We start from the raw sequence: 27095 nt of genomic DNA on the forward strand, positions 1-27095 counted from the left end.
TTAATTCTACTCTCTGCAGTGTTTAAATGCTTACATATACACACAGTTACTGTCCCTCCACACATACGACTCGGTTCTGCTTCTATGCCCCAGCTTTGTTTACTTTTTCCCACCGAGGCTTCTAGACTTCTGATTGGCCAACATTTCTGCACGGTTAGGAATCTAGCGCCACCTGCTGCTTTGGCATGTTCATAGCAGCGTTTTCCTTCATTTCTGCCTTTATGTGTGGACGGGATTATTTTTTAAAACGAAAACGGAAAATCTCCGTTTTCAAAAATACCCGTGTACGTGTGGACGTAGCCTCAGTCTCTGACTGGAAGCGCTAATTCGTCATTCGGCTTTTGTCAGACTAAAGTAACTGTTAAAACTGTTTGAAAAGCTCAGCTATACAACAAGGAGAGATTGAGAATTTCCTTTTAGTTCTCAGTTTATTTGATATTGACAAAAGTTAGTCAGTTTTGTCTGTTCTTCTGTAAAACAAACTAAGATTTATTTTTAGAATTAATATTTTGTTTCTAAGTGGAATTGACAATTTAGTCTGTTTCGTTTGTTCTATTTTGAAACTTAAACACTTTAGCGGCTGCCTTTTGTGTAGTTTGAAATATTTGCCTTTATTTATCTGAAAAAGTCTCATGTTCCTTAAGTACATCTACCCTGTTGAACTTATTATGGGAAACAAATATTTAAATAAAAACACGCTGCTGATTATTTCACATTTTACTTGTGAGCACATTTAAATCTTACAAATATAGTGATATCGTTATCGCCTGAAATGAAAAAAACATATCGTGATATGAAAAAATCTTATATCGCCCAGCTCTAATTGAGAGTGTCCTCTGCTGCTACATCACTATCTGGTACGGGAACTGCACCTTTGCTGAAAAGAAGTCTCTGCAGCAGATAGTGAGGACAGCAGAGAGGATCATTGGAGGCCTCTCCCACCCATCTCCCAACTCGACGACAGACACATCATCCGACGTGCGAACAGCATAGTGAAGGAAACTTTCCACCCCTCACATGAAGTGTTCTCCCTCCTTCCATCTGGCAGACAGTTTTGCAGCATCAAAAATGTAACGACTACACACTGTAAGAGCTTTTACCCTCAAGCAGTCTGAGCCCTCAACTGACTACCACCAAAGGACTGATATACACAAACACTTTTACAAACACCTTACAATACTCACCAAAAGACTCAAAAACAAGACAAACATCCACAAATCTTCTGCAAACTGGACCTGGGAACAACATGCTTATTTGCACACTCAGTCACATAGTTACTGAACACCAGTGTTGGGTAAGTTACTTTAAATTAGTAACTTAGTTACATTACTAGTTACTTCTATCAAAAGTAACTCAGTTACTTCAAGTTACTTGTTACTTTCAAAGTAACTAGTTACTAGGGAAAGTAACTTTGGTTTTACTCAGAATTCTCTTGTTAATGTGTTGCTTCCATAACTTTGCCAGTCTTCTAGCTTGCTTACTTGCCACAAGTGCACTGTGCCACCTACCAATAAAGAAAAAAAATGTGCACATTTCCACGAGAGAAATGCCACGCCTGGACCGTCATTGACGCTGCCATGATTCTAGCCTATGTCACAGCGTCATGTGCGCTTTTTACATCCAACACAAAAACTGCAGTCGTGGTGCTTTCAATTGTACTCAGAACTCGGAAATCCTGCCTTCCGAATAGGAAGATGTAGGTAACACCAGACTGCAGATGAGCTGCATACAGGGCTGGACTGGGACAGAAAGTTGGCCCGGGTATTTTGACTAGAGACTGGCCCACCATTATAGGAAAAATCATAAAGCCTTTGAATGAAAATAAACACAGTGATGTACGCTGTTTTGATGGTATATATGCATCAATCTATCAATCGTTTGTTGTAAGAAACACACAGTCGCAGAGAGAGAGAGAGAGCGTCGCCCTGTAACCATGGCAACCGCATGCCGCCTGGAACAAAGAGCGTAGCTGTCAAACAAAACCCAAACAGTCCTGACAAAATGAAACAGGAAAGTACCGCAGTGTAATCCATTTATTTCAACAAAGTAACTGTATTCTGAATACCACCTTTTTAAACGGTAACTAACGGAATACAGTTACTCATATTTTGTATTTTAAATACGTAACAGCGGTACATGTATTCCGTTACTCCCCAACACTGGGTGTGACAGTTTCTGTGTGGGTGTGTACCTATATGTTGTTTCCATAGGTACATAAAAATCTACAGACACAGAGGCAAAACCACAATAACTACGGCTCGCCTTCATACTCTTCAAGGAATCATGGGGATTTCAAAGTTACAGAGAATGATAGATGATTTGTGTTTCTGTGAAGAGGTTAAAGTAGAAAAAACAAGTCTCATTATTGATGGTGCAGCTCTTTATTATTGTTTGTATTATAATTCTGATCCAAAGCTGGACCAGCGCTGTGGAGGAGATTATCCTGGATTTAAAGACGATGTCTGTAAGTTCTTTGAGGCTTTGAAGGACTGCGAAGTCACTCCATACATCTTCTTGGATGGAGCTGCAGGATCAGAGAAGCAGAAAACTCTTCATTCGCGTCTAAAGCGTAGACTAGAAAATGCAAAGACAATAGCAGAGAGTGAGCCTGACGCTGCACCACAAGGATGTAACGTCTTACCACCTCTGGTAAAAGATGTCTTCATAGAAATCTTGAAGGAGAAAGACATAGAGTTTAAACAGTGTTTAGGAGAGGCAGACCCTGAAGTTGTTTCTGCTGCAAATCAGAAACAATGTGCTGTGCTGTCCCATGACGCAGATTTCTGCATCTATGATGTGAACAAAGGTTTCCTTCATCTTGACAACTTTGAGTGGAAAAGAAAGAAGGATGGCAAGATTCCTGCTAAGCTCTACACACGTTCAAAGTTTTGTGAGCATTTTAAATTGGACCCTGCTCTCATGCCAGTCTTTGCTTCAATAGCAGGAAATGATTATTCAATATTAAAAGACAATGGTACCTTTGCAAATGAATCATCTTCATCTGGTGAGTACAGGATTAAAAGACTGGATGGTATACTCAGGTTTTTAAGTAAAGTGAATCTGCATGGTTTGAACGACTCACAGAAGAGAGAACGTGCTCTGAGTCAAGCTTTAAGTCATGTTGGTAAAGAAGAAAACCAAACTTTCAAACTCTCCATTCAAAAGTATGTTCAACCAGAAAAAACAAGTTCTGAGTTGCCATCATGGGTGAGTAAAAAAGTTGAGCGTGGAGAAATCACCACTTTCGTCATAAGTGTTGTGGATCAGAAGATAATGATGCTGCCTGCTCTTGTGGAGGACTTTTCACAGCACAGTAGTTACACAGCTGCTTACCCCATCAGACAGTACTTCTATGGACTGTTAACTGGAGGTCAGATGTGCACTGAATATGACAGGGATAGAGAAGAGATCAAAGACAAACGTGTCCCATCCATAGGGAAACAACTGCAACTAGAGCATCTGCATAAGGTACTGAGGTTAATCATGAAATATGTGTTTAATTACTCTGACAGGTCATAGATGTGTTTCTGTGGTACATGTGAGCATCTTGTCTGTGTGGTACCTTTCTGTGCAGGCTCCTGAGGGTTTGCGTCGCAGAGTGTTTGAAGAAGCTCTGCAGGTTCAGACTTCAGCCTTAGAAAACATCCCCGACCAGCTGAAGCTGCCAGTCTGTGTGACTGTTTTCTGGTTTAACAACTTAAAGCTTGGCCAAAAAGCTGAAACTGTCCACTGCCTCCACGCCCTCCTACTGGGGTTTGTGTGTGATCGTGATGGTCCAGGTAAGTCTCTGAGCTCACTGAGCAACATGACTGATATTTTACTAGCAAATACATGGAAATATGTGTAAATCAGTATTTTCACTCATTACTTTATTAGTAACACTTGTGATACGCCTGCTATTGTTTTCACTCCTAATTAGTGTTGTTGTTTATTTTGTTCTCTTTGTGTCTGTCATTGAAGTGGACTAATTATTAGGAACATCTAAATGTGATTCAGCCCAAAAAGCATCAAAAATAATATAAAAGTGTGAAATAAGGTGAGATGCATGTTTCAGTTTAAGTGGTCCCAATATGACCTCGATGATATAAGAGAGATAAGACTTTATTGATCCCGTGGTGGGGAAATTTGTGCATTACCTCAGCTCAGGTACGGATAGCAGAAGAAAAATTGAAAAAAAAATACAAATAAAATATAAACAAATACAAAATAAGTAAGATAATACGCTACATGCAATGGTTGCATACACAGTATGTGATTATGGATAGAGGGTTGTGGAAATATGCAAGTAACTATTCTACCACTACTATTACTATGTAAGTAATAATATCATTGAATGAGGAGAAAAATACATTATATTTATACATTATATTTATACATTATATTTCATAGATTTTGCTAATAAAGTAGACATCTACATGACATCATAACCTGAGCAGAGTTAGATTAGGCTTAGTTTGTCTCTCAGACTGGAGAGATGGTTTTAGAGACAGCTGAATGAAGGTCACAGGTCTGCAAGCATCACACTGTTTTCAAGACAATATGTCCCACTGCTGATTGAAAGGGAAAAAAAAGGAAATCAGTGTTCATTATTCTGCTGTAACTCTGTGAAACATAGTTTATTAGCTGTATTTCTTATAAATTGGCATTTTGTTACAGTTTCACAAAGACAGTTAAGTCTAAACATTTAAATTTTACAGTTATCTACATAATTACATTCTTTATGGTTAAGGAAGTGGGTCCACATAGACTATTTATACAGAGGATATTTCCCTGCATGTTACAGCAGGTTATAGTCTCTTTGAAAGCAGTCAGCAGATGGACTGTAGTCAGAGTTCCTGATGCTTCCACACAAACTGCTGCTGGTCTCTGGTTCTGTGTCACTGAAACTTTGTCTTATTTTGTCTGTAGAGGACGAGTTTGAGAGGAAGATGAAAACTTTAAAGGATGCAGCTATCAGGAGGAAATGGCAGCCCCGTGTGGCTCATGCTTTCAGCCAATGGCTGTGCTGCATGAGGCAGAGCCTCCACCTGAACCAGCTGCTGTGTTCCCCTCTACCAGAACCTCAGTGTGCCCGGTAAACACCAGACCAATGATGCGCTCCACAGATGTGTAACACACTTCATCAACTTTAACTGAGATTTTCTGCTTTGTCAGGCTTTACTGTGGACCTCTCCTTCATCGGCTGGCAGATGAAGAGACGTTTGAAAAACTACTGAAAACACTGAGAGGAAAAAAGAAGAAATTATATCAGGATTTAAAGACCATTTTTCATCTACTCGCACGGAAAAAAACTCTGGTTATCGGCGACTGTGTTCTTGAAGATGTGGACCCAGAGATTCCAGCAACTACACTCACATACAGATCAGGGGCCACAGCAGGCGACATTGAGGCTAAACTGAAACTCCTGGCTCAGGATGAACATAGATTTGATAAAATTGTAATTCATGTCAGCAATAACGACATCCAGAATCATCAACTGGAGGTCATAAAACCTAAAATTGAGTCGGTGTGTAACTTTGCAAAAACGATGTCGGATTCTGTAGGTTTCTCTGGTCCCCTCCCCAGTCGAACCAATGCTCACATCATTAGAAGCCTGTCATCGTTTAACTGCTGGCTGTCTAACTGGTGTCCAGAAAACAATGTAGGCTTCATAAATAACTGGAAAATGTTTGGGTTAAAACCTGGTCTCATTGAGAGCAACCACATCTATCCAACTCGCGAGGGTGCAGATCTCATTTCTAGAAAACTGGCCAAGTTTATTCTGAGTTAAAAACAGAAAGCTGAGGTGTTTTCAGTGTTACATTATTATATTAGATAGTCTGACTCACCTGGTGACGTTCTCAGTCTAATGCACATTTTAAAGAAACAGCAGATGTTTTCTATTCAACGCAAATGCTCTTTGACAATGAAAGTTAAGAACACAGAGAAATGCAGTGACGCAGGTTTGGGAGCGACGGCTTCCTCACCTCCTCCCTGCTTTTGTCTTTTGGATAAACATGATGACATTTTAAAAACTGAAAGTAATGCATGAATAAAACTTGACCCTACCTCTAAATTAAATACATTAAGTAGAAAAGAAAAAGTAAACCAGTGAAATATAGAAGCAGGCTATCGGTTTGGTTTGTTTTATAACTGAACTGAATGAAAGTGGGCTGACGAAGAGGAGTCTTTGAGCAGCCGGAAGCTGAAGAAAGCAGGACGATGTGTCTAACAAGCAGCAGCTGAGAGAGGAAGCGGAGGAACACATCAATGTTTTATCAGAGTCTGTCTGTTATTTGTTCTTTGCTGTAACAAGAGACCGAGGTGGACATATTTAGCAGGTATTGTCTAACAACACATGATTAGCACAGGAAGTTAATTCACTGCAGTTTTATTTATATAGCCCCAAATCACAACAGTCGGCTCAAGGAGCTTATTTTAAGATAAAGAAAATGCTTTAATGTTCATGAAAGGATGAAGATATTTAATGTGTTTGTTATAACAGCTTAATTATCATTTGTGCCTGCAGTGTGACCATGCAGTGGTCCACAAATCTGGAATAATTTTCAAATCACTTCAAAAACATTAACATCTTTCTCTTCAAATGCAACACAACAGTTGCAACAAAATCTTTTAAATATAATTGTATATTTTATTATATAATGCAAATTATGAATACTGTAAAATATGTCTGATTTTGAAAGAATTTTTCTTGTGATAGAGTACTATTATTTCTGTCTACATATACTGGATTATATATACTGAATTTTTATCATTATTGTGTTTTTCTGGATCATTTAGTGATTTAGCTTGGTGTTATAGTTTACATATTTAAAAATGTAGATGTATTTTTCTGTATATTATCTCAAGTTTTGGGCCAAATAACTATTACAACCAAATAACTCTACAAATAACTACCTTATACGTTATGATCTTGAAATTTGTATTTCATTTGTGAATAAATGGAAACTGTTTCTCAGAGACTTTTCCGTCAGTTTCTGAATTTGTCAGGCTTTTGCTTGTATGTCGCAGCACTCTGCAAATTACTTTTGAATAAAGTTACACAGATCAATAACGAGTTTGTTCCTGTTCCATGTGAACTATCCAGATAAAGCTGGAGGTTAAGAATAAAGCATTGGTGATGTTTTCCTCTCATCTCCTTAGTCCTGTTTGGAAATAAAGAGAATCTCAGACAGATGCTTATTTTCACCCCAGTTAAAGTATCTGTATTAAAAGTCAATCCACATGTTTTCTCTGTATTACTGTAAAGTCTTTAGAATCAGAATCAGAATACTTTATTGATCCCTGGGGGAAATTATTTTTTGTTACAGTGCTCCATTTTAAACCAATATTAAGACAAGACAGACAATACACTAACTAAGAATAGTACAATATATACATATATATACATACATAAGTCACTCATAAATAAATAGTTGGAAAAGAAACATGTGTAGCTGTAGTAGCAAACAGTGTGTTACACTTTAATATAAAGCGCTTTTAGGAAACTTATATAAATATAATCGAACTGAACTAAGGGCTCTACAGGGAAATGCTTTACCTTACTGTAAACAGCTTCACCTTGTGGAAGAACACAGTTATTACAACCAGTAACGCTGCAGTCTCCACCGGTCAGGTTATTATCTGCAGCTGAAAACATTGAAGCAGACTTTAGAAAGTACCCCTGCTACCTGTGACACGTACAGGATCCTCTGTGATGGTTTTTCTCACGTCTCAAATGTCTGTCCTCCACCTCTGAGCAAGAAACCCTTATCATGCTGAGGGAGATCTCTGCTCCTGACATAAGGAGAGAAGAGGCTGCAGGAGTTTTTACCTTCACAGTGCTTTGACACAGATGCAGTCACATTTTTAAAACTTTCAAAATAAGTCAGAAAAGTTTGAAATTTCTTCTATGAAACTTAAAAAGCTGAATTTCAAAATAATCCAAATTAATCCATTTAAAAATGTTTCAAAAAGAAGAAAAATGTCAAATTAACATTGATTTATTTCACATTTAAACATTTACAGACACCATTACACCTTACACCAGCTTAAACAGACACTTATTTTGAAAAGCCAGGCTCATCTCATCCAAGTATCGCTTTAGAGACCAATCGATCAGAAATAATTTAGTCTAAATCTACACTGAACTTTTTTTTATTTTTTTACAACTTTATACAAAAACATCTGTTTACATGTTTGTTTGTATATCAGTAGTGGGTGACCAATCAGCTGTCAGAGCTGAACAAAAACACAGGAAGTGATGCTCAGTTTACGTGAAGGAAAACAACTGCCACCACTGTTTGTCCAAACATAAGCAGGAAGTGACATCATTGGGGAGGAGGTGACACAATCTGGTGATTCTTAGTGGTTGCTAGGTAACAGGACTCAAGTGCTGATGTCGTCACACGAGCAGGTCTTTTTCGTCTCATTTACAAGATGAGAAATGTCCTGTTGTCATGACAACAGTCTCTGTAGTAACAACCTAGCTGGCCTTGGCATCCAGCAGCAGCACCCTCATCAGCGTCCTGGCGGCGGCCAGCAGCGCTCCGTGCAAAGCATACTGGGCTACCAGCACGCCAAAACCTCGGTAGAAGCCAGCCCCGCCTTCCTTGCGGCTGATGGCGTGCAGGCAGTCAGAGAAGCCATCATACTGCGTGTTTACGGGCACTACCAGCGGGCTCCCGCCATTTCCCACCGCGACCACTCCATCGGTGGCATCAATGATGGTGCGCGTACCCTGCAGAGCCAGGCGATGTAGCACCGTCTCAAGAGGAAACAACACCACGTCAGCCACCAGAGAACCCGCCCAAGATGCCGCCAGCTCGGGGAAGTAGGCATCCAGTGGATTGGATGGTTCTGCCCGCTGCTTCTTGCTACGCTGGTGCAGCCACAGCACCACCCGCTGGATGGAGGTAGCCACGGCATAGCGCAGAATGGCATGCAGCGCAGCGGGAAGCAGCAGGCATCTGAGAGGAAGCAGGCGACAACTGTGAGGTGCGCCGACACCCAGCAGTCGAGCAACACCCTCACGGACGCAGTCCAGCAGGCCAGAGGACGACTCATCCCGCACAATCTCGCTCTGAAGATGGAGAGAGGAACACAGGTCCGATCAAATGATCAATTTAAAACAAACAACAACAACAAAAAAACAAAAACACACACACACACACACACACACACACACACACACACACACACACACACACACACACATCCAGCTAATCATTGCTCTAAATCAGCGGTTCCCAACCCCCGGGCCTCGGACCGTGAGTGAGTCGTTTGGTGCCGGGCCACAAGAGTTGAGGCTCAGGTGTGAAATGTATAGTTTTAAGGGTTTTTATCGGTTTTCAGCGTTATTTTGTTATCGTTTTTATCGTTAACTCGTTTTCCTTGGTCTTTTCACGTGTGTTATGAATAAATCTTCTTTTTTTCGGTACCGGTACTAGTTTTATTTTATTGTATTTATCCGCGACACCTTAAAGGCCGGTCCGTGAAAATATTGTCGGGCATAAACCGGTCCGTGGCGCAAAAAAGGTTGGAGACCGCTGTTCTAAATGACTGAACAGCAGGTCATCTAACAGCTGCTTCTCAGCTTCCTGTTTGTGTGACATCATCATGCTCTCGTTGTTTCAAACAGGAGCCGTGTGGCTGATGGCGTCATCAATCTCACACAACGCTGGTAAGGTGTTGGAGAGATTATGCACCACTTTATGTGATCTCATGGCAGTGAAGGCATAAACCAACATCAAAAAGTCGCAACAACACCTCACTCTCATTGGTTGCTCTGTGAGTGATGTCATGAACAGAGAAAGAGGTTCTGATCTAGACCACTAGTTGGTAAACCTCATCATGTGATAAAAGGAAAGCTAATGAGCTGCTGCTAACTGACTGCTGTCATAAAAGAGGCATCGCTATTCAATAAACAATAATCAGTGACCTGCACGGTCTCAATGAGGCTGGCACAGTAAAATGGAAGAGCGACGACTGCCGTTAATCTGCAAGAGAGAGAGAGAGAAAGAGGAGGCGGGGTCAGTTTGTATCTCAGTCTCTGTTTAACAGCAAAAAAAAAAAAAAAAAAAAAAAAAAAAAAGAACTGACAGGTAAGAAGATGAAGAAGAAGAAAAACTGACCCTTTAAGCAGCAAATGCCCAGCCACCTGTTTCCAGCTGCACCTGTGAGGAAGCTCCCTTCACGCGCACACACACACACACACACACACACACACACACACACACACGTCAGAGTGACGTTGTACAATACTGTATCCATGTGCTAGTGGGAGCAGGTGGTTACCGTGGCAGTGGCGTGAACTCGCTGATGATGCCCTCGGCTCCGAGCGTAACACCATGAACGATGAATGTGCTGCCCATCCCCTTCCACAGAGCCTTCACACCCTGATCAACACAACATATTAATCACCGACAACATAATAACACAATTTATATCCTGAAGTATAAATGCGTGTGGACAGGCCGACTCAGGTTAGTGGGAGGAAGCCGGAGTAGATCAGTAGTAGTCCTCCTTCCTGTGAGGCAACATCACAGTGCCCCCTCCATCATCAATAATTAAGTCTCTATTTTTATTCTTTTAATATTTATCTATGAGTTTTCATATTGTATTTATAATAAATACATTATACTGTATTATTATTTATTTAGATTATTCTGATCAGTTGTAAACCTCCATATTGTATCTGCATTTACTATTTTGCAATATTTAAACTTTTTAAACTTATTTGTAAATAATGTTAAAATACTTTCATTTTCCATTTTAATTTTAATATATTTAACTTTGTATTATTAAAAGAAATATTCTAAATGTCATTATGTCCAAATACATTTAGATTTTCCTATTTGATTAATATTTTTATACTGCTTTTTATACAAATATAATTATCATAATTTATAAGAAACAATCAAACATATTCAAAATGATCTTTTTACATATATTTTTATTCATCTTTGGGTTTTAGTGTGTCCCGTTACCTGAGCTTTGGTGATGCTGTACATTACAGCGACAGCGCTGAATGGAGTCAGGTGATAACACCGGGCGTGGTAGTTCACCTGATGTAAACAGCCAATCAGAGTGCAGCAACAGAAAGAGGAAAATAAAACATTTAATGTCTCAAAACGCACAAAAATGAAATAAAAAAGTTTCTCCCACAGCGTTAATAAAAGTATTTTAATCCATAGCCATCATTATTTATGGATCATTTATTGATAAGAAGGTGAGGTCATACCTGGCACTGTCTGCGGAACACAATGCAGGGGTGAGAGAGGACGTTCTCTGTGAACAGACTGAGTGCACACACACACACACACACACACACACACACACACACACACACACACACACACACACGTTTTAGTTAGAAACCCCCTGACTTCTCCAAACTCACACTTCAGCCTGTTTTTGGGATGAAAGTGTCAAAAAGTAAAACATCTCGCTTTTTGGTTGTCACTAATGGCGAGCACTGACACAGTCTCGTCCCTTTTTTGCTCTCATTTTTCCCTGTGATTAGAACCAAAATCACCACCAGCATCTTTGACTCGACAGTGGAGACTTTTGTTGCAGTGAGTCGCTGAAACTAAATGAAGCTTCAGCTTCAGTGGAAACACTGAGAACAGAAAGATGTGTGATTGTTCCCAACCATGGAGTCCAAACAGTTCAGACTGAATAAACTCATTCAAGCTTGGTCCACATGCAGTGACTCGGTCCGAGCCTCTGCTCATCTTGAAACCATGAGAAACGATTTCCTCACCTGACGAATCCAACCCCGAAGCCAGCGAATCGATTCAACTGCTCTGCAACGACAAAAGCAAACACGATAAACTCGCACAGTGCAGGACGTCCATAAATAAAATCAATAACGGCTTTATTCACATAAGCTACCAAACAGTCTGCTGTCTAGTTCATTCATCACCGAGGATGATTCCACTGTTTTAATAACTTTTAACTCCAATAAAGTTAGTTAATAAGTAGTAAACTAAACATAGCACAACAAACACAAATTACAGAAAGCTGCCTTTGAGAGTTCAGGCGGTGCTGCAGAATAAAGCTGCTCATACCAGATATTTACTGTCAAGCTCGTTGGAGTTAGACTCTGTTTTGCGTTACTTACTGTATTTCCAGGTATGTTTGCATGTTTTAACACATCTTTGCATTTTGCGTTTCCCATTTTTCTTGCAAAATTTGAGGAAATGATGGGCGAGTCAAAATTTTACTATATTACTGTATTTACTATTTGTGCATTTTGTTAGCCAACTGGCTAATATAATTAGCCTTCTAGTTAACTAGCCGCTAGCCCAGTCCGTTTATTACATAATTACTCTGAGCTTGATTAGCTTGTGCGCTAGCTTCCGGTTAGCATGCATGCTGACAGGTCATCGGCGCCTATCAGACCATTATCTCTTTAGTTGGCCAGCTCTGGCTTCATCCTGTCATTAGCCAGCTAGACTAGGTGACTCTGAACCTGCACAACAACCTACCAGCGGGGGGCCTGCTGGGATTTGGAGCTTCCCAGCCGCTTGCAGAACCTGCGATCTCTCCCGGGGCGTCATCGAACAGAGGTGTCCGCTCTCCAGGGTGCAGGTTGCGGCTGCCGGGGATGTCGGGCGGCGTGGTGACCCAGTGGTGGAGTTGCGGTTCGGCGGGGGCTCCGGCGCTCCGAACCGGGTAGCCCGCTCCGTACAGCGGGTCATCCCGGCCACGGTACCCGAGCCCGTCGAAGCTGTCCGGCCGCCTGGAGGCCATGTCAGGGTCGGAGCGAGTGAGGGGGGCGACACTGATATCCGGCTAGCAGAGCTCAGGGGAGCGCATCAAAGTGTGCACGGACAGAAGACACGGTTTAATGGAGAACCTGTAACGACCTAATCAACCCGACCCACACCAAAACATCTACCTGCCACCCGGAAACACTTCTTTTTCTATACTTTGTATACCGGCTGACTGCTCGTGCTGCCTCCTACAGGCCATCAGAGAGTGGTGAACCCTAGCTGGGTTATGTCTTTCTGCACGCTCAAACGTTTGTGCTGGTTTGTGTTGCACAAACTTTCGGTTCAAGTGACTTCTTTAGTCTCAGCTGACTGCAGGTTTTCACAACCTTATGGAACTGACCTCACAGCCCATTGTTCATTTAGTAGGCTAGTTTCACTAATTGGAAATTATTTCACTTGTAGCACATAAGCACAGTGTGTATAAGGAAAGAACACAAACACACAACAAGAGTTGAGCAGATTTGTGAAAATGTGAAATACCTGCAGTGGTGTCAAAATGGAACCTGAAATTTTCCCTTTAAAAAAAATCCTCAGAGAGCTGCAGGAGCTGTACCGTTGTATCTAAAGCTGACAGATTATCATATCCAGGTAAAATAGTTTGATTAATCTGTAAGTTTTTAGCTAGTTTTATGGTTAATTTCAGGAACTGAATCATTGGTGATCAAATATACACATTTATTATAGCTAGAAAAACTAAATATATCTTTCAAATTTAAAATAGAGCATTTTCTAATATTCAAGGTTCAAGGTTCAAGGTTCTTTATTATTTGTCACATGCATAGTTATACAAGTATAACACACAGTGAAATGTAGCCTGACACGCTCCTCGACATGTGCAAAAATTGGGGGGGGGGGTGTAGAGGAAGAACATTATATATATATATATATATATATGTATATATATATATATATATATATATATTTATATTTATATTTATATATATATTTATTTACCTGGATATTATATATATATATATATATATATATATATATATATATTAGGGGTGCAACGATACACAAAATTCACGGTTCGGTTCGGTTCGATACTTTGGTGTCACGGTTCGATATTTTTTCGATACAAAAAAATGTTCATGCATTTTTAATTTGTCATTTATTAAAATTATAAATATATATTTTAACTCAAAAGTACAGTTTTTGAATTTAACCCTAACCCTTGTGCGTGTTTTTTATTTTGACAGCGAATGCGCACCTGCGGACCACTTATGTGCACCCCTGGTTATTTAGCTCGTCATATTGCAGCCACAGAAATTCTTTTGTCCATGAAACCATAAAGGCAAGGCAAGGCAAGGCAAGTTTATTTGTATAGCACAATTCAACAACAAGGTGATTCAAAGTGCTTTACAGAAACATAAAGCTGCACTTTCTTTTTGCCTCATAGTCTGATTTGTCATAACTTCTCCGTTTTGTGGTAAGCTTTTCTTTGGCTGTCACTTCTTCACCCTGACCTGTCTTATTTGGCTCAGCAGAACTGAAATGCTTTTACACACTCACTCACATAAGCTCAGCGATTCTCTGCACGATCAACCTCTCACATGTTTAAGCTGCGGGAGATTTCACTTGTCATGTTTGCATAGTAAGCTAACGATTAATAAGACGATGTCAGAGGAATTGGTGCACAAATTATCATCACTCACAGATCAGTGCTGTCGCTCTCTATACACAGTTCGCACGATTGCAAAGTGAAAGCAAAAAAACAAGCGCAAATTCAAACGCGACTTCAATATGTCACATATTGACAGTGGCTCACCGATGCCAATGACATAATTACCCAGCTACATTTCTGAAAGAATGCAAAAGCATTGACATATATTTTTCCTACAATAGCCCGACGGGCAGGGAAGAGATAGATTTTGGTAGCCCAACTGAAAAAATCGCTAGCTCCGGGACGTCGGGCTAGCGATATTGCAAGCCCTGTATCTGATTGAGGACTCACTCATCTTTGGAAAAGAGAGTTTATTACAGAGAAATGTCTCTTTCCAAAATAAAAGCTATACCATCCGCTTCTTCTGGGCTATATTCTCAGCAGCATAAGGAGAATCATGTGCTAACAGCTGTCTAAATGACTCGGCTAAAGTTAGTAGCATGCTTGCTTTTTTTTGTCTGCTTCCACTTGTCTTTGCACTACGATGATGTCGGCGTAAATGTGCAGTCATATTCGTTGTGTTCCCACTAGTGCTTTCAGGTTAATCTCGTTGAAATTACCTTAACGCCACAACACGGCAAATCTCCGTTAACGAGCTACCGCCGATCACTCCATGCATGGGGCTAGACGGCCAACACGTTAACGAGCTAACTGCGCTAACACACTAGTTCACACCAATGTAATTGAGCATTGCATGGCACATTCAACATACTGTTTTACTTTAGTCCATGACTCGCTTACCTTCAGGGTCATACGTCACATGAAAACCAAAATAATTCCAAACGCCAGATCTGAATGACGTTCAATTTGCCTGTTGCAAGGAGAGCTTAACTTCTGTCTCGCTAGCTTGCCCTGCGCTCTTCCTTCTGACGATGCTGTCTGTGTTGAGCGCTCAGTGGATCTGCGCTCGACAGTGCAGCCTAGGCGGAGTAGTCGAACACAGATTCACTGAGCGCTCAACACAGACAGCATCGTCAGAAGGAAAATTGATAAAATAAATTACAAATGTTGTATTGTTCGATACATATGCGTACCGAACCGAAAGCACTGTATCGAACGGTTCAATATCGATACGAATATCGTTGCACCCCTAAAATATATATATATATATATATATATATATATATATATATATATATATATATATATATATATATATATATAATAGATATCTGACTATTTTACAGGATAGACAATATAAACATATTTAAAATTAAAGGAATTGAAATGTACATTGTGCCTTGGTTTAGTGTCTGGAAGAGTCCTGTCTCAGTCAATTATAGATGATGTGAGAGGGCGGGTGTGTGTGTTTAGGGCACGGATGGCTTGGGGATAGAAGCTCCTCTTGAGTCTCTCTGTCCTTGTCCGGAAGATGCGGAACCTTCTACCAGATTGCAGAAGTTGGAACAGTTTGTTGCCAGGATGGGACGGGTCCTTCAGTATCTGCGCTGCTCTAGTCCGGCATCTCCTGGTGTAGGTGTCCTGAAGCGGGGGGAGAGCAATCCTGCAGCAGCGTTCTGCTGTACGGATCACTCTCTGGAGAGCTTTTTGGTCCTTCACACAGCTGTTCCCAAACCACGATGTCATGTTCTGTGTGAGGATGCTCTCCACAGCGCCTGTATAGAAAATCCTGAGGATCTTTGGAGAGACCCTGAACTTCCTCAGTTGTCGTAGGTGATACAGGCGCTGCCTAGCCTTTTTGGTCTGGACCTGAATGTGGGCAGCCCATGTCAGGTCTAAGGAGATGTGGACACCAAGATACTTGAAGGACTGCACCCTCTCCACTGGAGCTCCATTGATGATAATGGGCTTGTAGTCTCTGTGCTGACCCCTTCTGAAGTCCACCACCAGCTCCTTGGTCTTGCTGACGTTCAGCTGGAGGTGGTTGTCCTGGCACCACGATGCCAGATTCTTCACTTCATCCATGTAGGCCGCCTCATCGTTGTTGGAGATGGCACCCAACACCACTGTGTCGTCAGCAAACTTCACAATGGTGTTGGAGCCATGGGTGGCCACACAGTCTGAAGTGTAGAGGGAGTAGAGCAGTGGCGAGAGGACAGATCCCTGAGGTGTTCCTGTGTTGATGGTGATGCTGTTGGAGAAGCACCTGCCCACCCTCACCACCTGAGTTCTGCCAGTGAGGAAGTCCAACACCCATGCACACAGACGGCTGTTAAGTCCCAGATCCCTCAGCTTTGTGAACAGTCTGCAGGGCACTATTGTGTTAAACGCTGAACTGTAATCAACAAACAGCATTCGCACATAGTTACTCTGTTTCTTGTCCACGTGGCTGAGAGTGGTGTGTAGGACGTGGGCGATGGCATCCTCTGTGGATCTGTTGGATCTGTAGGCGAACTGCAGCGGATCTGTGGTGTCTGGGATGGAGGAGGAGATGATGTTCTTCAGCAGCCTCTCAAACACCTTCATTACTACTGAGGTCAGTGCAACTGGCCGGTAATTGTTCAGGGATGAGGGTTTGCTGTTCTTGGGCACAGGGATGATGGTGGATCTTTTGAAGCATGTGGGGACCACAGACTTCGCCAGGGACTCGTTGAAGATGTAAGTGAACACACCTGCTAGCTGGTCAGCACAGCAGCGCAGCAGACGGCCGGTGATGCCGTCTGGCCCCGCCGCTTTCCTTGTGTTCACTCTCCTCAGTGCCGCTCGGACGTCATGCTCCGCGATGCTGGTCACCGGTCTCTCGCTGATGACGTCACTGTCCTCGGTAGTCAGGCGGTAGATAGCATTAGCCGCCTGGCTAACCTCGAAACGGGCGTAGAACCGATTCAGCTCGTTGGTGAATGCAGAGTCGGCGTTGATCGGCGCAGTGTCCCTGGCTTTGTAGTCCGTAATGGTGCGTAGTCCGTGCCACATACTCCGTGTGTCGCCCTGGTGGAAGCGGGACTCCACACGTTCCCGGTACCTGCGTTTGGCATCTCTCACCGCGCGCCGCACGCCGTATGAGGCCGCTTTGTAGGCGCTCATATCGCCAGTGGCGAGACCCGCGTTGTAGGAGGTGGTCCTGGCGTTTACTGCAGTGCGGATCGATCTGTCCATCCACGGTTTCTGGTTTGGGAATGTGGTGACTCTCGCAGTGGGGATAATCTCCTCCGCTAGCATATTGACGAAGCATACTGCTACTTCCGTAAACTTGTTGATGTCGACTGCGCATGCTCTGAACATGTCCCAGTCTACGTCGTTGAGTGCGTCCTGTAGCGTAGCTTCTGATTGGGCAGTCCACCGTTTTACTTCCTTCGTGGTCACGTCTTCCCTCCGTATGCTTTGTTTATACTGGGGAATGAGGAAGATGGCGTTGTGGTCAGACTTCCCAAAAGCCGGGTGTGAGACAGCTTTGTAGCCCTGCTTGTATGGCGTGTAGCAGTGATCCAAAATCCGATCCCCTCTCGTTGGACACGAGACATGCTGGTAAAAGTTTGGCATGACTTGTCTGAGGTTCGCTTTGTTAAAGTCTCCTGCTACAATGAGGGCTGCGCCCGGGTCCTTGTTTTGAAGCCAGCTCAGCACATCATGTAATTCGGACAAAGCCATACCTGTGTCCGCTTGGGGTGGGATGTAGACCGCCGTGGCGATGACTGAGGTGAACTCACGGGGCAGATAGAAAGGGCGGCACTTAATGCTCAGGAACTCCAGATGTGGCGAGCAGCCGCTGGAGAGAGTAGAAATGCTCCTGGCATCACACCACTTTCTGTTTACCATGAAACACACTCCTCCACCTTTGGTTTTGTTCGACTCTGCCGTTCTGTCCGCGCGGAGCACAAAGAATGAATCCGACGGAGTTACGGCCTGGTCCGGCACGGTGGGGGACAGCCATGTCTCCGTGAAGCACAGAATGTTGCAGTCCCTCATGTCACGTTGGAAGGTGACCCTTGCTCTTAGGTCATCGAGCTTGTTCTCCATGGATTGTACATTGGCCAGTAGGATACTGGGCAGTGGTGCGCGATGCGCCTGCTGTCTCAGTCTGTTCCTAATACCAGCGCGTTTTCCCCGGCGCTTCTTTGTTCTGCGCCTCGGATGAGCGGCCCGTCCTTTGTTGTTCTCCGCGCCGCGTAGAATCTCTGGCGGCCAGGAAGGGTCAGGTTTAAAAGTGTCCAAGATTAGATGTGCAACCTTGGCACCGATTCAGTTGATCTCCTTGTGTGTGTGGAAAAATGTCACAAAACTGAAAACAGACTCTTTAATGTTTGAGTTCACAACAAACCTGATTTGCACAGGTAAGGCGTACAACATTGGAGTCTTTTCACTGTGCGTTAGTTTGTTTAATTAAGTGTAAAATTCTGAATGCTTTGATCTCTGAAGATAGCCCATATCGTACCTTAATAGTAAAACTGTTTATGTTGTTCTTTAGCTTTTCCTTAACCAGAGCAGACCTCTGTACTGCAGTGTCCCAGTGCTGGACAGTGTCTTTAACCATGAGGACACCAAGCCTGAATTTCAGCTGAGCTGGTAGTTTCTGGCAGTGCTGCTTAATCCACTGAACCAGAATCGGAAGCATGGATGGGGTGCCCCAATTGAGACTTTTTCTTTGCTAGTTGGCAAGTGGAGCATCCCACAGGCTGCTCTCAGGTGTTAGGGGTGCCTCATTCTAGAGTCTTCTACAGTCCACAGACTCACAGAGGAGGTCGTGGACACCAGGTCTTCCAGATCCCCAAGACCGTCAAAGACATGGAGGTAGTGTCCCATACGTTTGCAGGGCTAGTATGCCTCAGAGTTTTTCTGAAAGCAGCTGGTGCAATCGATTGCTGCCACATCTACATTAAGCCTCTGAGGGCCCATCATCTTACAGGCGGCTTGTGACCATCAGGGCTTTATTGACGCGTACCTGACCAGCCTCAGGTCAGTGTACGAGTCCAGACTGCTCCGCCACAGCCCACTGTGCAGGCAGTCAGTCTACCCTCCTCAAGGGCATTTTATCTTGGCAGATGGAGTGTACCCATGACTCTAATGTCCATTACGCCTCATCACTCCCTACAAAAGGCAAGTACAAGCTGTGGGAGCCCAGCGCGTCAACAGCCAATATTCCAGGGCACATTCTATTATGAAGACCAGATTCTGAGCCATCTTCCTGCAAGTGCTGGAGGTCATAACAGCATATGCTTCTTCTGCTTCCGTGCTGGTGACATCATGGCCCCGCAGAATGAGCCTGAGAAATATGCAGGAGTGGTTGAGAGGATGGCTGGTTTGGAGGCAGTCAGGGGTTCTCTCTGTCAGAGCAAACTCTCTGCTGTCCTGGAGGAGGTACACCAGAACACGACTACTTTTAACAGGCAAGCTAAAAAATTTAAGTATAGGTTCCTCTTATGTTTTTTTTTAGTGCTTTGTTAACCTGTTTTGTTTGTTGAAGAGTGACTAGTATCCACATTTTTTTTGTTTCATCTTAGTGGCAGCCACCGATGGACAATGGAAGGAAGCATCCAAAGCACTCTCTACAGACCACCCGACCAGAAAAGACAAGATACGGGTCTCAGGAGCAGTACAACATCCCTCTCTCTGATCTAGCTTCAGCAGAAACTGCCAGAGACTTCCTGTCCAGGCAAACATCGGGCCTGCTGTGCTATTAAAGTTCAAAGAAACAATCCAGGTACAGGTCAGTCAGATTAATCCTGTGGTCTGCACTATAAATACCTGTACATAGTTGTTTTCTTATCCTGTAAATATTCTTGATTTCTTGTATATATTCTCGTTTTGTTGTTACCTTTTCATTTTCTTCTATTTTATTAATCAGACATTTAAAATGTTCCAAATTATCTTTATGTTATAGATGTAAAAAAAAATTAAATAAAATATGCTGATGACAGTTATCTATGCATCCATCCAAATTCATATTATTGATAACACATATACATGTTTTGTATTTGATTTTTTAAATTGTCCCACTTCTTTTTAGCATGTAAGGGGTGACCTACCCCCATAGGCCCATCTTTTCCAGAATAATAGATAATTTTTTTGACACCCTGGTAGAAAGAGAAACGATACTGTCCCATATACTGGCTCTCTTGATATCATAATTCAATTTCAATTTCAATTTTATTTCTATAGCACATTTAAAAGTCACAGGTACAACAAAGTGCCCCTGGGCCTAGGGCTCAGTCACTCTGGCACAGCTGGCTGCCGTCGGAGCTCACGGGCACGTCATTGCAACCCCATCTGGCTTCTGCTCCGTGGCTGCTGGGTGAGCCCTCATCTGGGACTCTCCTCAGCTCTTTCCGGGATAGTGGCGCGGCTGCCCCTCTGTTAGTCTTCCTTGGACTCTTGTACTCTGAGGGTCTCTGGATGTCTGGAGCCTGGATCTCCTCCATACCTGCTTCATGCCCTGGAGGACGGGGCTATGGCCCCCCACACCCTCTAGCAGATCATTACATGAAGGAACCTTTTGAATACAAGCGCGCTCACGCTCACAGGTGTGCACACGGGTGCTCACACACACAAACTACACCTTTTTTGGCTGCTACCTCAAAGCACACTGTGCGCTGTCGATCCTACGTGCTGCACAATAATATTCCATATTATATATTATATACACATAGATTATCGTGATGATGTTGTTTATTATATCGCTCTCTTTTTTGCTTGTTTTCTCTTCTTTCTTTTTTTTCTCTCTCAACAGGTGATCCAGGTGATATATATATATGTATTTTTTTGTCCCCCCACCTCATTTTTTGTTTTGTGCCCTTTATCACTGTTCCTCTTCCCTGCTGTTTCTTTCTTTCTCCCTTTCCCTTCCACCAGCCATGTATGTCCCATATGTAACACCTGAAAATAAAAAAAAAAATAGTAAATAGTAAAAAATAGTTTTATTTTACTTTTATTCTTTTTTTTTTTTTTTACCTCATAATGGTATCCTGTCAACGTCACTTTCTTAACACAATGCCTACTAATTTTAATTATTGCAACAACTTGATAATTATTGGTATTTGTACGTTGTTTTTAAGAGAAGTTATTTATTATTCAATGATACTATAAACACATACCTTGTTTTTAATGCTCACAGCTTTGCTCCATATTTAGAGTATGTGGCGCTGTATACTTGACTCACTCCGCAAACAAAACGAAATGTTGGGGCAGCATCGAGGTAAATCCTCTATTGAGCTGCCATGTAACACTAATGTAAAAACAGCTGCAGCAACATTTAGTTTCAAAAAAGAAAATCACATTTGTTAAAAAACCTTTTGATAATTTTGGTTTCTAACATCACTCTTACATTAACAATATATTGTTTTACTATTTTCCTTTTCTTCTTTGTCCAGTCTTTGTTAATGCCTGATTTTGTTCACCTGATCCTTATTAATTTGGTTCTCTCTGAGCATTTGCTGTCTGTAAACTTGGTCTTTCTCTAATTGTTACATACCCTATTTTTTTTTAATCAAAAGGCTGTCAGAATCCCCCCTTTTTTCTTTTCTTATATTCGTTTTGCTTTGTCTTCAACTACATCTGAGATATTTCAATTTATTTACAATTTTTCTGTGAAGAACTCTGTTGAAAACATCTTAAATAAATCCAACCAGCACAAACCCGTCTTTTGGTATTAAAAGATTTATTTATTTTTTTGCTAAAAAAAAAGAAAAAAAGAAGAAGCCCGGGGTCAATATTTCCAAATAAAAGGTGTGGTTACACTCATTTTTTTACGTTATTGGATATGTAGGTGTTTCCCTCAAAATGCAAATGTTTTGGTATATTAGAGTAGTTAAATTGCACCACATTTAATGCTCAAGAACAGCATGTCTTTTTGTGCACCCCATCAATAAATGTAAATTTGTCTTAATTTATTTGAAATACCACAGGAGATGTTACCAGAAAATGCTGGAAACATGTTCCCAAACTTTGGTTCTTTGCTGTCCTCAACCTGAGATATTTTTGATACTAGAGCTCTGTAACATGTACTGATAACATTACCCGAAAACCTCAGTGCAACACACTTTTTTTTTTCTCTACACAGGAACCGCATTGCCCTAATTAAAATATAAATTATTGCTGATGCCTGCTTATATAGGAAAATATTTATTTTGTACACACAGACACAAATCAGTGTTTTGAGATGACCGTATCACAAACTGCCATGATCCTGTGTTAGATGGATTCTCACACCAATGGGGCAAAAATTTCTGCTGCTGCTTGAGTAATTTTATCATTTCTGTGTGTTTTGAGTTTGAGTTTCACCTTAATATCTTTCTTATTGTCGTATTTATTTGGGTGTGCTGAGTGCATTTTGAGCCTTCACAGGAGAGCACGGTCCATTACAAGAAGCTGTTAAGCAAAGTAACAGGTGGTTTCTGGCTGTATGTTGACTTTTTTTAAAGCAGACACGTCTGGATTGTGTGTGTGAGGAAAAACACTCTCTGAAGGTTTGCTTTAACGACATTAAGTCCTGCTGCAGCACGAGCCTGTGAAGGTGAGTAACTGAAGACTGAAGTCTGTTAGGAGGCACGGAAGAGAGGGAGCCCAGAGGCCAGGACGTGGACGTGGACCCAAACACAGATTTGATCATAGGAAACAGCAGTAAGGTAAACAAGGTAAACGTAGTTTAGAAACAACGAACACGAAGCAGAGGCGGCTTGTAACTAACGTGAGGTTAGCTGACGAACGGAGAAGACAGTGAGGGCTCCGACCTATAACGCCACAGTCGCTGGATTCTTGGCTCCCGTGAAGAGATGTTCATTTTCACATCGGAGTTTATTGAAGATTAATGTTGTTGTTGTTGTTTTTTGAGTTTTTGGTTTTTTTAAGTTTGATTCTGTCAGTTATGCCGTGCTGTGATTAAATTAGAACTGGCCTGGTGTGTAAAGTATGCCATGAACACTTTTATGCCTGAGATCATTAAAAGCGATTGAATGATTTATGAAAATATTTTTGTTCCAGCTGTTGCTTCAATTTGACCTTAACACTTAAGCTCACATCTGTGATGGGACACGAGGAGAGGATGTAAAAGTGTGTGCATATGAATGGAGCTCGCTAACTAAGCTAGCTAACATTAGCAGATCTGATGACTCCACTAAATATAATTTTTTTTTTTAAATGAATAAATAAATAAACTAAATGGCTTTTCAGGTGATAACTTCTAGACTGCAAACTGCAGTCTAGAAGTTATCACTTGGTTGGTCTAGATTTTACTCAGGTTCAGTGATGATTTCTTTGCTTTGAACTGATTCCAGCTCTGTTTAATTACAACTATTTAAATGTTGAAGATGAATTTTAACTTTTACAGCCAAGGACAACAAAAGACTAGACTGACTTACAAAAAGTGATGCAGACATTTATTAGCAGTACACAAACTCATGCTACACAATCTGTAGTGAGAGTACCAACAGGAAGAGGCGTAGACAAGACTCCCCCATCTGAAATTGGAGGTCATTCAGCTGTAATCAACCAGTAGGTCCTGCACCATTAAACAGCTTAGTAACAACTGTTGGTTTATAATCTACAGTAATACACAGTGTATTTGTTGTCAGTCAGCTCAGTGTCTGTAAGATCTAACGTAGATTAGTTTAGCATGTTCTGTCTGAGAGATTTCTAAAAAATTCAAACGTACAGCTGTGCTATCACTTCCAGCATAAATGAAGACAGAAAATTAAACAGCAGTGACGTTTGCAGGGTTACTGAAGTTGGACTAGCTGGTATATAATTATGTGCTATGTGATCGCTAGCGACACAGCTATGTTAGCATAACATAAACACAGTGAAGCTGGAGGATGAACGCTAACCTTTTTCAACTAAATAAACGATAACACGAGGGTTCCCGATGGTTGGGGGAAAATGCAATCGCATGGCAGGATGCTGTAAACGGACCAAACTTCGGTCAGGAGAACAACTGAGATGATCCATCCACAATACGAGGTTAGTCATTAATAAACTGCAACAACATGGGAACAGAGAAGCTGCGAGAGAATTCAACATTAATGAATCAATGGTACAGAAGTGAAGGAAGCAAGAAAAATTACATGAATAAAGTCTGACTTATCTGACTGTTTTGTTTTGCTTATTGCGGCTTTTAATTCAGTGCACCTTGTGGTCCGAAAAATACAGTAATGAAAACCCAAAGAAAGTACTGGTGTATAAACACTGAGGATAATAAGAGGCATGTAAAAATCAAACCAAATACTGAGCGTTCAGTCAAGTCTTCAATGTCAACACTGGAGACGGCACCAGGAGGCTTGCACTTCATCCTGTTGTTGCTGCTGAGCCGTGATTCTGTTGCCTTTGAAGTTTTCTGTAAATCAATAGACCACTGACAACAACCACTGTTGTAGAAGAAACTAGCACACCAACTATCAGTCCAACAGATCCATCTTCCTCCCATCTGTCCTCTCTGTGTCCTCCTGGTGGATCTGTAGGTGAGAAATAGGTGTGAGGGACAGGAACGTGATCACTGAAGCACAGACCAGAATCAATTTCCTCTTCAAACTGCACACACTGAACTCAAACTCACCTGAAGGAACAACACTCAGGTTGATGATATTTATGGGGTCAGTCGTCAGCCAAGTTCTCTTCATTCGAGTTGTTCCTGTCCTCTGGATGATACGACACTCATATGTTCCAGCATCACTAATCGTCACATCCTTCAGCACCAATGAGACGTCTCCATCTTTCATCTGGTTATCCTGCAGGTCCACCCGGCCCTTAAAGGATGGATCCTGGTAATCTGGATGAAGTTGGTTGTCCCGGTATAAGATCACATACTCATCTCTCTTCAGGTCAGGCCTGCTCCACTCTACAACTGAGATCAGGATGTTATTGTTTGGAGCTCGACATGGCAGAGTGACGTTCAGTCCAGACTCAGCTGTGATGTTTTTCAGCTCTAAAAGAGGAAACAACACAAAGTAGAGGGGTTAGAGCAACCATTGTATAACTGCTTGCTTCTACAACAGCCAATCACAGTGAGGAGTGAGACAGACCACTGTTGGGTCAGTGTACCGTGCCTCTGAGACTGTGCTGAGACACAGCAAACTTTGTGGCAGTGGCACATAATGATGAGACATTCTGGACGAGTTGGTTACTGTGGGGTCCAGGTATCGCCTCATGCTACAGGTAATGAAACTGACACTAGCCAAAAGCAAAACTAGTGGGAAAAAACCCAGAAAGGATGAAGAGGGAAAAATGTCCACCTTGTGGTTGCTTCATTGCCTCTCATTCTGTAACAGTCATCAACCGCAGCAAAACAATACCCGGTGGTTTACGTAAATTATGCATGATGAAGTGTTAAAATTTTGATAGATCAGTCCATAGCACCTTCTTCCAGTCTTCAGTAGTCTATCGGTGGTGTTTCATGCCACAGGCATGTCTCGTTTTCTTATTCTGACGACTTACCAATGGTTTCTTGTTGTAACTCGCTGTGCTTGAAGTTGGGAAGTCTGTCACATAAGCTGTTGACTCCCAGAAACTTGTCTGTTGATTTTTATTGTGGTCTGCCAGACCTCTTCCTGTCTGAGATTCCCCAGGTTCTGAGTGCCCTTTGATGGTGAAGGGAACTGTACCAACTAACACAGTGACTTTCTTTGCAAATTCACTGTAGGAAAGACTTTTAAACCTTATGATGAGTTGTCTGCCATCCATTGTTAATTGCTTTTTTCTTTCTTTTTCTATAGCAACACACAAATTTCTTCAGTACATTACTGCAGTACAACTGAGTACATTAAGGGTATGGTACCTCATTGTGTTCCAACACTGCATTTACAACCCCCTGCCCCCAGCAGACAGACCAGTTTGTAAGTAATCAAGAAAAATTGGGACACCTGTAGCAATTGGTAGCATCGACTTTGAAGGCTTGATCAATCTCTACTGTTGCAGAACAGCTTTAAGTTGTTAAGCTATTTCTTGTTCCCTGAAAAAGGCTTTTTTGTAGGATTCTGAAATAAAAATTTAAAAACTAGAAGAATTTGTGTTCTAAAACATTTTACTAGTAGTGTAAATCAGTGCATACAGATTACAGAACAAAACCATGCCATGGTACAATTAAATATGCAGTCCCCTCATTATAGGTTACTGTGTCTATTCAGTGCAGCCACTGCTGGCCTTTATTCTTTGAACAAAAAGCTTTATTCAATGGAGACTCATTCTGAAAACTACAGATGCTGCAGGCAGTAAAGTTCTTTGGTCTCTGTGGTCAGACATGGAGTCAAAACGTTACAAGGCCACAGACACCACCCAGCCTCGTGTTGCCTTAGCGTAGCGTAGCCTTGCTTTGTGTGTATAACAACCACCACCAGCCTCGTGTCAACACACAAAGAAACTCAGTCATTATGAAAATAATTCTTCAAGAAACAGTATTTATATGTAAAATGGGCGGATACTACTACTTCTATAAACCAAATGTGAATGTTTAAGAAATAACGCTCACCTGCAGAGACAAGCATGACAATGCTGAAAAACCACAAGAACCAGCGGAACAACGCAGATGACTCGGCAGCCATTCTTGTGCTTTCTAGATCAGCTGACTGTATTTTGTTTTATGAGTATGTTATTGTTTTCTGTTAATGCCACAGGCTACTTTAAAAACTAAAGGAATGCCAAAGTCACAAACCACGTTTTCAGCAGTGCGCCGCCATTACTGTTCAGGAAGAAACTTAGCTGAAAACGTCATCACATGGAATTTAATTTTTTTTATAGACAGCACAAGTTTAGAGCTGATGTATTTCACGTGAAAGGGTGTTTTGGGTGAGAGA

General features: G+C 41.9%; 3 protein-coding genes and 1 pseudogene across 3 annotated transcripts; 2 read left to right on the forward strand and 2 right to left on the reverse strand.

The window, feature by feature from the left end:
* Positions 1-2283: 2283 nt before the first annotated feature.
* Positions 2284-5770, forward strand: LOC146628545 (single-strand DNA endonuclease ASTE1-like). The gene is made up of 4 exons (XM_085357051.1): positions 2284-3468; positions 3575-3779; positions 4909-5074; positions 5155-5770. Exons 1-4 carry the CDS (start codon positions 2284-2286, stop codon positions 5768-5770), a joined length of 2172 nt encoding a protein of 723 aa, XP_085213177.1.
* A 2246-nt stretch (positions 5771-8016) lies between these two features.
* slc25a46 (solute carrier family 25 member 46) lies at positions 8017-12878 on the reverse strand. The gene is made up of 8 exons (XM_085357899.1): positions 12471-12878; positions 11744-11786; positions 11222-11279; positions 10968-11045; positions 10276-10376; positions 10113-10169; positions 9920-9977; positions 8017-9061 (listed from the first exon to the last, which is right to left on the reverse strand). The coding sequence occupies exons 1-8, from the start codon at positions 12733-12735 to the stop codon at positions 8465-8467; spliced, it is 1257 nt and encodes a 418-aa protein (XP_085214025.1). The 5' UTR covers positions 12736-12878; the 3' UTR covers positions 8017-8464.
* Positions 12879-18932: 6054 nt separating this feature from the next.
* Positions 18933-20000, forward strand: LOC146628547 (uncharacterized; annotated as a pseudogene).
* A 4594-nt stretch (positions 20001-24594) lies between these two features.
* LOC146628548 (coxsackievirus and adenovirus receptor-like) lies at positions 24595-26786 on the reverse strand. The gene is made up of 3 exons (XM_085357900.1): positions 26771-26786; positions 24863-25231; positions 24595-24761 (listed from the first exon to the last, which is right to left on the reverse strand). Exons 1-3 carry the CDS (start codon positions 26784-26786, stop codon positions 24595-24597), a joined length of 552 nt encoding a protein of 183 aa, XP_085214026.1.
* Between the last annotated feature and the right edge of the window lie 309 nt (positions 26787-27095).

This window comes from Diplotaxodon limnothrissa, linkage group LG7 (genome assembly GCF_057381915.1).
Source record: "Diplotaxodon limnothrissa isolate DT_005_m linkage group LG7, D_limnothrissa_male_GT1.1, whole genome shotgun sequence".
Classification (NCBI taxonomy): domain Eukaryota; kingdom Metazoa; phylum Chordata; class Actinopteri; order Cichliformes; family Cichlidae; genus Diplotaxodon; species Diplotaxodon limnothrissa.

Excerpts from the sequence above, each read along its gene's own strand:
- LOC146628548 (XM_085357900.1), bottom strand. Across the intron at positions 24,762-24,862 it reads CCTGAGTGTTGTTCCTTCAG|ATCCACCAGGAGGACACAGA; the intron begins GTGAGTTTGAGT and ends TCTCACCTACAG.
- LOC146628545 (XM_085357051.1), top strand. The coding sequence starts at position 2,284 with ATGGGGATTTCAAAGTTACAGAGAATGATAGATGATTTGTGTTTCTGT. Across the intron at positions 3,469-3,574 it reads AACTAGAGCATCTGCATAAG|GCTCCTGAGGGTTTGCGTCG; the intron begins GTACTGAGGTTA and ends CTTTCTGTGCAG. Across the intron at positions 5,075-5,154 it reads CCAGAACCTCAGTGTGCCCG|GCTTTACTGTGGACCTCTCC; the intron begins GTAAACACCAGA and ends CTGCTTTGTCAG.
- slc25a46 (XM_085357899.1), bottom strand. The coding sequence starts at position 12,735 with ATGGCCTCCAGGCGGCCGGACAGCTTCGACGGGCTCGGGTACCGTGGC. Across the intron at positions 10,377-10,967 it reads ACAGCATCACCAAAGCTCAG|GGTGTGAAGGCTCTGTGGAA; the intron begins GTAACGGGACAC and ends TGTGTTGATCAG. Across the intron at positions 10,170-10,275 it reads GAGTTCACGCCACTGCCACG|GGAGCTTCCTCACAGGTGCA; the intron begins GTAACCACCTGC and ends GTGCGCGTGAAG.